A 14,301-nucleotide genomic window follows, 5' to 3' on the forward strand; every position below is an offset into this window, starting at 1 on the left:
TCCAAATAACTTATCCATTTATTGAAAGCCTAAGTACTATAATAAACTTTACATATTCATGTATATAAACTTACAATTTTTAGTACATGCTTAAATTCATTTGATTGAATTCATAATATATAGAGAGAGCATCACAATGATGGATAGTACTTTCTCACCCTCTCACAAGACACTATGAAGAATATTTCTCTTTCATGGCCTGCATTTCTTAACTAGTTCTGTCATCGAGCATGCATGTTAGCGCGCAACTAATTAGCGACACAGAATCAAAGTTAGTTTTCGCTTACTAGTCTATGTTTGACCTAATATCGTTATGTGTGTGTGTGTGTGTGATGGACAAAAAAATTATGCAAGTGAAGTGATACATACAGAAGACTTGGCTTACATTGCATAGATGTGTAAGGACTACATCAAATTAAAGACCAAACAATTTCGATTAGCAAAGAACCAATCGAATATATATGAAATGCCCTAAAATATCAAATCACTTACAAAATTAATTAAGTCATCACTCCCGTACAAATCTTGAGATCTTGGGGGTTATGGAAGCAGAAACAAAAACTCGATGTATATTTATGCATTTACCATATGCAAAATATATAGATCAAACAAGACATGTGTCTACTACAACAATCAAATGCCGACAAAACTTAAAAATTGAAACGATTTCAACTATATGTCATAAAAATAAAAAGGTTTTTGTACATTTACCTCATTTTTAGAAATTTTTTTCCCACTTACCCCATTAAGTTTTTTTAATTCCTTCTTACCCAAAACACTCTAAGGAGGTCTTCCCTAATACCACATTAAGATTTTTTTTTTGTTTTTTAATTTTTTTTAATACCATTTTAGAGAGAGAGAGAGAGAGAGAGAATGGAAGAGAGAGAAACCATAGGAGACTTCGCCGGAGCCCGGTCACTGGCCGCCGGAATCCGGTCACTTGCGGTCGGAATCCGGGCAATTTTCGCAGGATTTTGGTCACCGGTAACAGGATTCCGGCCACCGGAATTTGCTAAAAATCTCATCGGAAATGTTTTTTTGCCCCCAATAGACATCTATTGCCTTCCAATAGACCTCTATTGCCCCCCAATAGAGGTCTATTGCCCCTATAGTCTATTGCCCCCCAATAGACAACTATCAACCATGTATTGCCCCCCAATAGACGCCTATTGCTCTCCAATAGGACTTTCAGTCGCCAGAATAGGAATTAGAATTAATCTCCCTAAAATTAGACAAATAAAACTTTGATTAAAGAAAAAAAACAAAGAGATTATACCAATTCAAAACATCTATTACCCTCCAATAGACGACTATTGCCCTCCAATAGAGACGTCTATTCTATTGCCCCTAAATAGACATTCAATTTTTTTCTTTCTTTCCTTCTGCCCCATTACTTAAAAAAAAAAAAAAACTGATTTGGGCACCTAGAAAATACTATGGGCACCCATGTCTTCACCGGCCATTTTGCAAAGACTCCGGTTGTAGCCGTCATACTGATAAATCTCGAAAACGGCCAGAACATATTAATCTCGACTCCAGTTGACCATTTTGCCCACAATTCCAGTCATTTTGCAACGACTCCGGTTAACCATTTGCCTTCACATTGATTTGACTCCGGTTGCAACCCGGGACCGGAGATACAATCAAGTTGCAATTTTCGTGATGATCAGTCATCGGCGAGAGAGACAGAAGCAAATCGAAGACGTACCCGATTCTACTGGCGGTCGTCAACTCCTTCAGAAGGTCCAGCTCGGCCTCACCGAGCTTCTCAACGACGAGGATCGTCGGTTTGGAGTCTAGCCTGGCAGCGGAGAGCACGACGACGAGTTTCGGTGCGGCGATGGTGAGAGCCGGTGTCGTGGGTGTCCTGCTGGAGGGAGGGAGGGAGAGAGACATCTGGCGTCGTCTGGAGAGAGAGGAGCGGGAGGGAGAGAGAGATTCGGCGTCTTCTGGAGAGAGAGAGAGAGAGAGAGAGAGAGAGAGAGAGAGAGAGAGAGAGAGAGAGAGAGAGAGAGAGAGAGAGGGAAGAGAGGGAAGAGAGTGGCAATGCTGTAGTTTATTAATTAGGCTTAGGGCAAAATGGTCATTTAATGTTTAATTGTGTAGGTGAGAACAAAAATATGTTTCTGGGGTAAATGAGATAATTTTTGCTCATTTTGGTGCTTTTGGTAAAAAACCCAAAATAAAATTACAAGAAATATGTCATTCGACTCAATAACAGTATTGTACTTGGTGAGTTGATGATGAAGTGTAGAAATAAGTGTAGCATCAAAACTCTTGCTAAATTATTTGGGAATAGGAAAAGGTTTAATCAAAGGAGACAACAAAAGCACACACATTGAAAATACCTCGTCAGGCTAATAATGCTTTCTACTTGGATATTTCTGAAGTTGGTTGTATGAGAGGGGCTTCTATTTAGCTAGCCTTGTTGTTTGTATTTAGTCATAAAAAAAACAAAAATAAAAAAAACATACACATGTAGGCATGTAGCTCCGCTCAAGCAAACCAATTAATCCACTAGTACATATCGAGAAATAACTCTAGCTTATATTTATGCACCAAGGGCAATTTGTTTCGGTACATTCAAAATTGGATGAGCACTACTGCACTTATATATGGGATATGTTCGGGTTATCCCTCATGGTGCTTGTTTGCTTGAACATTTCCTTAGAATTGTACCGTGGCCTTTTCATGTACAATAGGCCGGAGGGTGAAAGTACATGAGAATTTTGGACTCCTCTTATCCTTTTGGTGATACATATCCATCCTCCTGGATTGACAACTACTGTTCCCATGCATGCTGGTGTAAGTATACAGCACTCGGGGACTAGCCGGATTTAAATTTCTTGTACTACAACATTGATCGAGTAAAACTATTTTACATTAACACATGCACCGATGAGCAACACATAGTATAAGTAAATTTGGCATGTATGTTTCAGGATCGATCGAGTTCATCATTATTAATCTCCCAGCTTCTCCAAATTAATGTAGCACTAGCTTTTTCAGTAATCTGCTCAGAAATGTATAGCCATGAAGTAACCTAGAGAAATGGTATTGAAAGTGAAGAGTAGATGACCAGTAAGTTGCGGCAGACTTTCTGGGGACAATGGAGGAATGAGGATCATCGAAGGGGTAAATGCCTGCAGGCCAGAACTTAATTTGTTGCTGAATGGATCGGAGGCATTGGCAACCTGTTCGGTGCATTAACTCTATGATTGCGATATACCACATATCATGCACCACGCATTCGATCCATCAAGAGTCCACGATCAAAAGTTCAAAACAAGTATCCGATACACTCGATCGTATCACTTAAATATCAATAAGGTGAAAATATGAAAATTTCGACGGAAAATTTTATCATTTCAGAGATATTATTTAAGCCTGTAAACCTAGCCCATGGCTAAGTGAACTGCTACTGCGCGTCCTTGTCGTGCCCCCGACTCCCATAAATAGCAGATATAACATTAATACATACTTAATTAGCATGTGCTTTAATTAACTGGTTACATTATTATATATCATCATGATTTAATGCATATTAAGTCTACAATATCCCTTTTGTAAAGCTATTCCTATTATTAGAAAAAGGATAAAAAGCCAGCTGTGATTCCTATGAATTCTGGGTTCGTGTAGATATATAATCATTGTCCCCAATTAAGGGGCATTATTTTATCCTAATTCTGTATGATTAAGCTGCATTATCATATGATTCATGACATTTTTACCCCTTCAACTGAACAGCACACAACATAATTTCAGTCACCACTTTTTTGCCCACTTTTGCATCATTTTTTGAATATGAGGCAAACTTTTCGTGAGAGTGAAGCTTTATTACAGCGGGCAAAAGGGAATCCATTGGAACTAAAACCCCCAATAAGGCTATCTTCAAGAATGTAGATACAACTCGGTGGCCGTAAAGAGAGAAACTATATTTTTGCGGTCATTGTGCAAAATCTATTTCATTTTCGTAAGTTAAATAAAATCACGTATCATAGTCAAACTCAAAATGGTAGAGATGCAATTATAGATGAAGATATAGGCGTACTACAATGAAGAGAAGAGAAAAGATTGATACGAAATAGCTTCAAACTGTGGCTACGGGTGTACTTACATTGAAAAAACATTACCATAGTATGGCGAAGAAGTTGGAGCCACCGACTTCAATGTTTAAATATGTGATTTCGTTAAAAAAAAAATGTAATTACTTAAAAACTTGCAGTTACTTGGCATTAGTCATTGAATAATATTGCAGTGAGTAATATGCATGATCAGAATAATGTCATTTTTCATTCTGTTATCATTTGGACTTTTACAAAGTGTAGTTAATACCTTCAAAAATATTTAATTTTACCCCTAGATTTAGCACAAAAAGTGAAATGAAATTTGTCAATCAATGCTTAAATCATAGGAAACTTGGTTGACCGGCAAATGAATTGGCTTAAGCGAGGGACAATGACACTATCACTAGTAAAACACACAGAACCAACCAAAAAATATCACCAAAATTTCTTATCACTTTCCTTTAAGAGACTCTAAATCTCTTATTAAAATTTATTCTAGTTATTGACGACTATGAATATACCTTGATTTCATCGATTACGTGCAAAGCATTAAAAGTGGTTTGGTTAGGTTTTGTTTATTTTGAAGTAATAGAGGTTTATACTTTATGTAAGGCAGAAGACATGCATAACATTTGCTTCATAAAAGGCGTGCCCTATCCAAAACCATTGCATATTCCATTAGATCTGAATCTCTTTGAAGTAAAAATGGTGAGTAATAAGATCCCTAATAGTTTAGTTTATTTCATTGAAATGATGCCAAAACTTTTATTTAAGCATGTAGACAGAACATTGAAGCAGTTTCAAAAAGTACCCCTTACTCTTGACGGCATGACAAACTATGAAAATCATAAGACACACCCTCTGTTATCATAAATAGAATGACAACCTTATTAAAACCATGAACCAACCGAAGTCCAAAATATGCTAGTCCCCAGTCCCCACCATAGGCTCGATAAAGAAGCCTGAGCTCAAAGCCAGCAACTAATTGTACGACGTCGATACTCTACAATAATACGGTAGTCTTTGTCATAGTGTACCCAAATCTCTACGGTAATGACGTTTCATTTTTCATGAAACAATCAAACAAGTGATATTTTTGTTTATTTCACTCTAAAAGAAATTGAAATTTGATCAATTCGATACATGATAATCGAGACTAAATCAAATTTGGAAATTTCCTAGAGGGACGAAGAAGAAAAACGAAAGGTATTGGCATGATTTTTCCACCTAGATCGAGAGTGCATATATATCATTGTACTGCGCGCATGTCAATAAACGGTCCAATTTTACAGGTAATCATTTATCAGAAGCAACGAAATTCCAGTACAATTTGTCAAACATTCAAACAGAAAAAAAAAAGAAAAAAGAATGAAAATTTATACATATAACACTTCCATTCTTTTCTGGGCTTAGAGAAAAATCCTTTCTTTTAATATTCGGCAGCTTATATTTTCAGAGGTAGAAACAGAATCGTTGTCGGCAGAAAACAGGAGAGACCTTTCTCCCTAGCAGATCTCTCTAACCAGCCAAATATTCCCTTCTCCTGAATTTTTTTTTTTTTTTTTTTTTTCACAAAAGAAAAGAAAAGAAAAAAAAGGTTGGAAATTTACAGCAAGTAGTTGAAAGAAAACAGATGAGTTTCCCGGAAAAGGAATGCAAAAAGTGCGTGACGGTTGCATTGGGTTGTTGAGATTTTAATTGTCCGTATCTCGTGAATTTTCCGCACCGATCGTCCGTCAAAGTTTGTTTCTTTCTGAATTTGGGTGGATTTCGCAATGCGGTTGTGAGATTGGGGGGGAGAGAGCTCTGCATTTGAATTGGGAAATATTTTCTGTTTGTTTTTTCGATTTTCGATGAAGTTGCGGCGATGTGGTGTGTGAAAGAGGGATGGAGGTTAGATCTGAGGGTGTCCATGTCCGCTGCGATAAGCTTCCGTCGCCTAGGATTGCGTCGTCGCCGGTGATTCAGTCGCCCAAGCTTCCGTCGCCGGCGATTCCGTCGCCTGCGATTGCGAGGACGCGCCTGCAGGTGTGGTTCATACGGTTGTGCTCAAGCTTGTTTGTTTGGACTTGTTTGGTTCAGTTGGTGGCGGTTGGGGAGTTTTGGAGTCCGCATTTGTTCTCCAACTTAACCAATCGGATATCCCAAATTACGCAGGTTCCCGCTCAGGGGGTTCTTTCTCCGCCGCCTCTTCCTCCTGCAAGTGAGTTTTTTTCCTCTCGCCAACGAGTTTTGTTACTGACATTGTGGATTGGTTTCGCTACTGTTAGTTGTATTGAGTATGAGTTTTCCAACTTCTTTTAATGGAAATCGACTAGTTCATGCATGCATTTAAATGATTTAGCTCAGTTGTTGAGTGTTTTTTTCCGACATGGATACTGCTGTTTTCGATTCAGTGAGGCAAATTTGGCAATGCAGGATGGTTGAAGCAGTTGAGGTTATGGAGAAGTGGGTTGTTGGATTGTGTTGCTCTGCACTTGAAAAAGAATGCTTGCACATGCTATAGTTTTTGGAATTCGATGAAATTTAAAATTTGCAATTGTGAGGAGCTCAACTTTTTAAAAGCTTTTGTTCAAATTGTGAACTGTGTCTGTGGTGAGACCGCAAGGCTGTCTGACTGCATTATTGATTCCATTCGGTTCTCTTGGTTTTGTTGTTGCTGTGTCTTGGAGGTTGTTCCCAGTATTGCACTCCAAATGTTTCTTTCTTGATATGAGATGTGTGAATGTGAAGTTGTTATGTGTAAGTGTAACTGAAAAGATGGGTCTAATGATGTGAACTGTTGCAGGAAATTATACAAGTAATGGGTTTCTTAGAGTTTCATGCAACGGGGGCTTGAATCAAATGCGTGCTGCGGTTTGTACCATGTTTTTCTTTCCTTCTCTGCTTCTTCCCTTATCCATATCTAGCTATTAACAGCTACTATTGCATTTCAGATTTGTGACATGGTGACTGTTGCTCGGCTTTTAAATCTCACTTTGGTTGTTCCAGAGCTTGATAAGACATCTTTCTGGGCCGATCCCAGGTATAATAATTGATCCAAATGGAACTGTGAGTTTGTGATCGTTTAAACTTCTTTCAGTGCTGCTTTGAAACTTTAACTATGTGTATTCTTTTTGCAGTAATTTTGAGGATATATTTGATTTAAGACATTTCATTGATTCACTGAGAGACGAAGTCCGAATTGTCAGAAGACTGCCAAAAAACTTTAGTAGGAAATATGGGTATAAACCACTCGAGATGCCTCCTGTTAGTTGGTCAAATGAAAAATACTATCTCGAACAGGTTTGTGTACTTCATTTTAGTACATTTTGGGTGAAAAGTTTCTCTTTTTTAATTTGACTACTTTCTATAGATCCATGGTCCTGTAGGGGTATTGAATTGATGATTCTGCAATTGAAATTGTTTGTTGGCATCCTTTTGATAGCATGAATTAAATTATGCATGGTGTGGGATGCAATTAAAACTTATTCGTGTGATAAAATGTCTCTAAGGTTTCTGCTTTCTGATTGTCATTTCATTCCATTATGCAGAAGTTTTAAGTGATGCGTCCTGATTCAGAAGTTTTAAGTGATGCTTTCTGATTGTCATTTCATTCCATTATGCAGAAGTTTTAAGTGATGCGTCCTGATTCAGTGCCTTGATTCCCTTATGCAGATTCTGCCACTTGTTAGCAAGCATAAGGTGTTGCACTTTAACAGAACAGATACACGCTTGGCAAACAATTGGATACCTCTTGATCTTCAGAAACTCAGGTGTCGCGTCAATTTCCAGGCGCTGAAGTTCACTCCAAAGATTGAGTCTTTGGGTTACAAATTGGTTCGTATGCTTCAAGAAAAGGGACCTTTCGTGACTTTGCATCTAAGGTATGAGATGGACATGCTGGCTTTCTCAGGTTGTACTCATGGCTGCACAGCTGAAGAAGCCGAGGAGCTCAAACGGTTAAGGTTGGTTGTGTTTTGAAACTTAACATTTTGCTTTGGGGAATGCTCATTTGAAAATCAGACTGTAATCATTACTTTTCTTATGATGGCTTGCTTGCTTTATAAATGAGGCATGCTCATGCTTTATAAACCCTGTTGCTAGTAGATAATATTACGATTCAGCAAGTAAAAAAGAAATACATGATGTATAATTTATGATAGTACAACAATTAGTTTTGTTCAGTTATTTTGCTTATAACTAATAATGAAATGTTCCAGGATCTATATACTCCTATTTAGCTGGTAAAAGAAATACGGAAATGAGAAAAGGAATGGTTAGAAACAGTCAAATGGCTAATGTAATAATGACAGTCCCAGTCCCAGTGCCACCCTATGTATCTTTTGGTGTAGGTTCTTCAGTTCTTTGCAGAGGATTTATTACTTCTAATCCATCAGCTAAATTTTTAATTTTGTGTACTTTCTACAAATTTGTTATTATCAAGATTGTTTATGTTTAGCCATCATATCGAGTTTTACTCACATGTATTGTGCAATGTTGCTTGCTGTACCTTTCTTTCAGGTATGCATATCCTTGGTGGAGAGAGAAAGAGATAGTGTCTGAAGAGAAGAGGTCTCAAGGGCTGTGTCCTCTGACACCAGAGGAAAGTGCATTAATTTTGCAAGCATTGGGTATTAGCAAAGACACACAGATCTATATTGCAGCTGGTGAGATTTATGGCAGGGACAGGAGACTTGCACCGCTAAGAGCTTCGTTTCCCCGAATTGTGAGTTTTCTTAATTATGCACCGCGTCCAGTTGTGAAACACTTGCCTTTTGCCAGATTCTGGCCATCCTGGTTTCATAAGGAGTCTTTGCCAGAACTGTGTTTACTAATAATATACACAAGCTAATTGTTGATTATGATTAGCAGGGTAGCCTTATGTCATGTGGCAAGACCATAGGGTCTCATAGATCCCATCCACATTTGACCTGACTCTAGAACATTCATGCCTTTCATAGCTATCTCTGTGTAGTTACCTTGTGCTTTGTTTAAAGGTAAGCTTCCTAACGGAAAAATGTTGTCTTCTTGCTTGTTTATTTCAGGTTAAGAAGGAAACTCTTCTCGCACCAGAGGAATTGCAACAATTTCAGAATCATTCATCTCAAATGGCTGCTTTGGATTTTATGGTTGCGGTAGCCAGTAATACTTTTGTCCCTACCTATGATGGAAACATGGCAAAGCTTGTTGAAGGTCACCGTAGGTATGTGACAATCTCACCAGATGGATTTTGTTTCTGTAAGTATCAAAGAACTAGGCTGCTAATTACATTTCGTGCAGGTATCTTGGTTTTAAAAAAAGCATCTTGCTAGATCGGAAAAAACTTGTCGAGTTGTTAGACATGCATTTAAATGGGACTCTTTCGTGGAATGGGTTTGCACTTGCTGTAAGATCCGTTCATGAGAGAAGAATGGGACAGCCAACTCCGCGAACAGTTATCCCAGAGAAGCCAAAGGAGGAGGACTATTTTTATGCAAATCCTCAGGAGTGCCTCTGCATGGGAACGAATTGTGATGACTTGCTTAGCCGTGGTAACTTAAGTAAACCTAGGTGACTGCAAGTGCAAGCCGTCAAAAGCTGGAATCAGCTTCCACGGAATTGTTTTGAGAGTGGTCGACAATCTATGTTGCTTTCATATTAGTAAGCATGCAGCAATGTACACACAGAGATAAGAGTTTTGTAGGAAACGGCATAAAGAATGGACTCGTTCCCAATTTGGGCTTCAACAAAGATACGTGGTATTCATTTGTTTCTGATCTTCAAATCAATGTCCATATATTTATTTGTATGCTTTGTATATGGAACTTCACATTAATACGGTGCCGTTCAGTTCTATAATCTCATAATTAACACGATATGGGTTTAAATTGTTTGTATTAGTCATGGCTCATGAGAAAGGGTAATGATTGATGCAGTTAAGTTCCAGTTCCCAAAGAACGAAAGAATCACCACATGCTTTTTAACAGAGGTTTTACCCAAAATAGCAATTCAAGGAGTACTGGAGTACAAATTCTCAAGTGTTATATTTATGCACACGAGTGCTGGGTGCGTATGTTTCAATATTGCTAAGAGGAGTAGCTCTACTGGTACGTCTGCCATGAAAGTACAAGACGCAACAAAAATGTCTTAATGGGATCCATCGTTAAGAAAAATGTTTTCTCATTCTCTTCAGAGAATTCTCAGTACTTTCACTATCGGCGAGTAACAAAAACTTTCCCTACTTCTCCCAGAAGATGATGTCTCCTAGCTCCCCGGAGAGTCCAAGATCCTTGAGCCTTCTTTCTTGGTAGTACTCCAATATGTCTAGTTCTAATTCTCTCTCCTTGAAGATACCATCGATATGTTGCAGCACCTTCTTCTCCCCTGCTCTGATTCCAACTGCAATCTCCAGCCTTGGATCCAGTTTTGATTCTAGTAGCTTTTCATCCTGCAATGAAAGATTTGTGTGCGGTTGTTACAAGTCTAGTTCAGACCTCAGAAAAGTTTAATGAACTGATCATCATCTCACATACTACCGAAAGACCACCAAAGTACTTTGCATGCATGGAGGTTAGAAAGTTTGGAAACAGACCTCTTCAAGGGTGGTGGGATAGGCAGAAAGAGCAGATTTGCAGGCATCTCTGACTACTCTGCATATGAGCTCCTCATTGGCATGGCTTACAGGCAGGTCAAGAAAGCCCCAGACAGAGTTCCTGAATATAGATTCCAAGAGGAAAGCATCGGTTCCTCCAAGAGCTACCAGCCGCAGATATGGAATCATTTGTGCTGGCAGTGAACAGTCCAAAAATATGTCGAAGTCTGCAGTCTCACCCATACCATTTGACTCAGCAATGTCCAGCTTGTCCCCATAAAATGGGTCTGACTCTGATATCTGCAGTGTTAAGGTAAACGCATTTCGATTTGCCTTTGACTCTATGAATCCATAGTCCAAAGCTAACTCAGCATTGCTCTTGTTTATATCGTACTGGATGTAAACCTGTTCAGAATCACACAATTGTTACATCTACCAATTCATATGCATTAAGATTTAAGGATCATCAATCCTCTGCCTAAAGAGACAGTCCTGATATTCTTTTACCTGCTCTCCAGCCTTGACAGAAAGTGGGCTTCTTATAGTGAACAGATAATCCCAAGAGAAAAGACCTGCTGCTCCTTTGATCTCCCATGCATGCTCTTCTGTGGTTACGCTGGAACTGTGGTTTATCTGAAAAAAAGAGAGGATATATTTAACTAAATATCAGGGGAAACCAGCTGGATATCATAGTATTTAAAGAGCTTTTTAACAAGAGCTCGTAGATCAGCTTACAAAGTCCGCGAATGGGATCAAAACAAGACTTTGACCACGGAGGCGCGAGAATGCCCGAGATCTCAGGATACCAAATGCCCAAAAGAAGTCATCCAATGTGATTGGAGAAGGGAAAAACTTCTTGTTAGGTAGGATGATTTCTTGTTCCACTTTCTGAAACTCACTCTGCACATACTCTTTCACACCAATTGTTGTGCTCAAAAGTTGAGTTCCTGCCAAACAACCTCAATCTTATCATATTTGAACCATGGATTGCAACCAAGAACAAGTTTAATGTCATATCCAACATCAGTTTACTATGTTCCGCATGACCCTAAGGCCTCGTTTGGTTCACATAAAGGAAAGTAATTCCTTTGTCTTTCCCATGGGAAGGGAAATGAAATTTTCCAACAACTTATCGAAATGGAGTTTGGTAACGTAAGGAAAGTTATCAGGAAAGTTGTTAAAAAGTTGGTAAATAATGTAATAAAAAAATATGTTGTGAATAATAAATGCAAGGAAAGAAGGGGGGAAAGTGATTCCTTGGTGTGTTTGGATGAGAAAATTATAAAATCCGTAGGAATTTATAAATGATGGAATCAATCTAAAATTCCATTAATTGCAAATTCTATTGTTTGGTTGCATCTATTTAGGATTTGAAATGTGTCATAAATTAAGAAAGTTTAAAACAAATAAAAAGATAAAATAGAAAAAAGTCTTGTTTTGGAAATAAAAATTGAATACTGCAAAAGAATTCGTAAATGACACCTATTTTGGTGGAAATTGAAGTGAGGAATTTAAATAACGAATTCCTTTGTTTTTTTTCACAGAGAAATTTAAAATTTCCAATCTGATAATGCCAAACGAGGGAATTGGATTTTAGGAATTATGAAATCCTCACTTTCAATTAAATTCCATCATTTTTTCTCTCATCCAAACACACTCTTGGGGGTTTGGAAGGAACCACTTTCCCCTTTATTTTCCCTTCATTTAGGAAATAATTTCCTTTTATTTTGCATCCCAAACGCAAGAAAGGAACAAGTTTCCTTTCCTGATGCTTACTTTCCGCGAACCAAACATGCCCTAAGAACCATATACGAACACAACAACATGTCCATCAAACTCCTCAACATTATAACATGTTCGATTTTCAGTCTTTGTCCAATATAAAATTTTAACACCAACATGAACAGGTTTGTGGCATCACATCACACAATTATAACCTCCGCAGATGAAGCTACAATTCTCAATACTAACATTAGAAACCAAGACTTGAAATTGATCAATTACACACTAACCTTGAAGCTCATCAAGCTCCTCTTCTGACCTGCACTGAAACCATCAACACAAACACTCTTATCAACCCCACAATCTCAACCCCATAAACAAACCACAAAAATCAAAACTTTGGAAACCGAAAACCAGCCAAACCCACCAGAACACAGTCGAGTTAGTACTCTCCGGAAGAATATCAAAGTAAAGCCTCCACTTCGAGTCGTCCCTAGACTTCTCTCTGAGCAAAAACAGAGCCACAGACACCCAAGGCTTCAAACCACTGCACACATTTCCAATCTCCGAGGCTGACACAGCATCCGGGTTTATCCACAGCCTCTTTGGGACCTCCAAAACAACCTCGTTTCTCGCAATGTCTCTGTGAGCCACGAGTCCCATCCCTTCGGGGACCAAAGCTGGTTTTGCAAGTGTCTTGGCGGAGACCACGCCTTCGTCCCGGAGCCACTGCCAGAAGGTCTGAACCGCCGGAGGGAGTGACGTGTCGCATTGGGGGACAGAGAGTGAGGTGACGCGAAAGGGAAGAGCTTTGTTGCTGAGATGAAGGGTTGGTCGTTTTGTTAGGGAGGAGAGGTTTTTGAGTTTTGGTTTGAGAGGAGAGGAGAGGAAAGTGGAGGAGGAGGAAGATAGAGCGAACAGAGTGACTTCCATTGTGTTGAAGAAGTGTTTGCAGATGTTTGGTGTCGGTTGATTTATAGCTTCTGCTTGTGGATAGGATAGCTTACTTTTATGTAGTTGATTTTGAACTTTTGATCATCTGCTACAGTTTTTGTCCGATGGTGGTTAACGGTTTGATTAAACTACGGACTAATTTTCTACAAAAGTTTTAGAGCAAGTCTAGCAGTATTAAAGCTGTTCTATGAACTTCTATAGAGTTTGTAGAGATTTTATGATCAACCACTTACGTTATTGTTTCGATCTAATCCAATACCTCTTGGAATTGAATTTCTTGGAAGCGATTACGCTCAGAAATTTTATATGTTTTCGTAGTAGTTTTTCCCGCTCCGAAACTAACCCTTTTTCTTGTTCTCTTTCAGGATGAGTAACCTGAACAAATTGGACTTTGCTCCATTGGGAACAACTGACTCTGGATATCACAGGTGGGTTCGTGATGTCAACAGCATCTCAAAACCGATGGAATCCTGGATACGATTCTCGAGCCTAGCCAGGACATGCTAACTATTGAGCAAGCTCAAGATTTGGAAGCACATAGAGCAGCCTTAGAGGCAAATAAGGCAGAAGCCATCATCCTAATGACTCGTCATATGGATGATTCGCTCTAGTACGAGTGTCTGAATGAAGAAGACCTTAGAAGGCTGTGGGTCTCACTCGAAGAAAGATTTGGCAACGTCCGTGACTCCCTGCTTCCTGACCTATAAGTGAGATGGTATAGCCTCCACTTATGTGATTTCAAGTCAGTTCTTGACTACAATTCGGAAGCACTTCGCATTAAATCCTTAATGAAATTCTGTAGTAAAGAGATCACAGATGCGATGTTGATTAAGAAGACTCTCTCTACCTTCCCCGTCTCTACATTGATGGTTGCTAAGAACTATCGAATCGATGTTACTGCAGGACGGATCACAAGGTTTCATGAGCTTATTGGAGCTATGAATGTCGCTGAAAAGCATGACAACATCCTTGTGAAGAACTATAATTCGAGATCCGTGGAAACAG

General features: G+C 38.8%; 2 protein-coding genes across 2 annotated transcripts; one reads left to right on the forward strand and one right to left on the reverse strand.

The window, feature by feature from the left end:
* Positions 1-5,398: 5,398 nt before the first annotated feature.
* Positions 5,399-9,925, forward strand: LOC112197724 (rhamnogalacturonan I rhamnosyltransferase 1). The gene is made up of 8 exons (XM_024338527.2): positions 5,399-6,270; positions 6,856-6,923; positions 7,004-7,092; positions 7,190-7,352; positions 7,725-8,014; positions 8,571-8,775; positions 9,095-9,252; positions 9,330-9,925. Exons 1-8 carry the CDS (start codon positions 5,955-5,957, stop codon positions 9,601-9,603), a joined length of 1,563 nt encoding a protein of 520 aa, XP_024194295.1. The 5' UTR covers positions 5,399-5,954; the 3' UTR covers positions 9,604-9,925.
* A 67-nt stretch (positions 9,926-9,992) lies between these two features.
* LOC112197725 (ribulose-1,5 bisphosphate carboxylase/oxygenase large subunit N-methyltransferase, chloroplastic) lies at positions 9,993-13,319 on the reverse strand. Its single transcript, XM_024338528.2, has 6 exons — positions 12,770-13,319; positions 12,633-12,661; positions 11,356-11,567; positions 11,128-11,253; positions 10,621-11,025; positions 9,993-10,476 (listed from the first exon to the last, which is right to left on the reverse strand). The coding sequence occupies exons 1-6, from the start codon at positions 13,273-13,275 to the stop codon at positions 10,267-10,269; spliced, it is 1,488 nt and encodes a 495-aa protein (XP_024194296.1). The 5' UTR covers positions 13,276-13,319; the 3' UTR covers positions 9,993-10,266.
* Between the last annotated feature and the right edge of the window lie 982 nt (positions 13,320-14,301).

The sequence above is a fragment of the Rosa chinensis genome, chromosome 4, assembly GCF_002994745.2.
Source record: "Rosa chinensis cultivar Old Blush chromosome 4, RchiOBHm-V2, whole genome shotgun sequence".
Classification (NCBI taxonomy): domain Eukaryota; kingdom Viridiplantae; phylum Streptophyta; class Magnoliopsida; order Rosales; family Rosaceae; genus Rosa; species Rosa chinensis.

Bases quoted from the DNA above. Each gene is read 5' to 3' on its own strand.
- LOC112197724 (XM_024338527.2), top strand. From the start codon at position 5,955: ATGGAGGTTAGATCTGAGGGTGTCCATGTCCGCTGCGATAAGCTTCCG. The intron at 6,924-7,003 runs GTTTGTACCATG...ATTGCATTTCAG, and splicing joins TGAATCAAATGCGTGCTGCG to ATTTGTGACATGGTGACTGT. The intron at 7,353-7,724 runs GTTTGTGTACTT...TCCCTTATGCAG, and splicing joins AAAAATACTATCTCGAACAG to ATTCTGCCACTTGTTAGCAA.
- LOC112197725 (XM_024338528.2), bottom strand. From the start codon at position 13,275: ATGGAAGTCACTCTGTTCGCTCTATCTTCCTCCTCCTCCACTTTCCTC. The intron at 12,662-12,769 runs GTGGGTTTGGCT...GTTTCAGTGCAG, and splicing joins ACTAACTCGACTGTGTTCTG to GTCAGAAGAGGAGCTTGATG. The intron at 11,026-11,127 runs GTAAAAGAATAT...GATTCTGAACAG, and splicing joins CTGTCAAGGCTGGAGAGCAG to GTTTACATCCAGTACGATAT.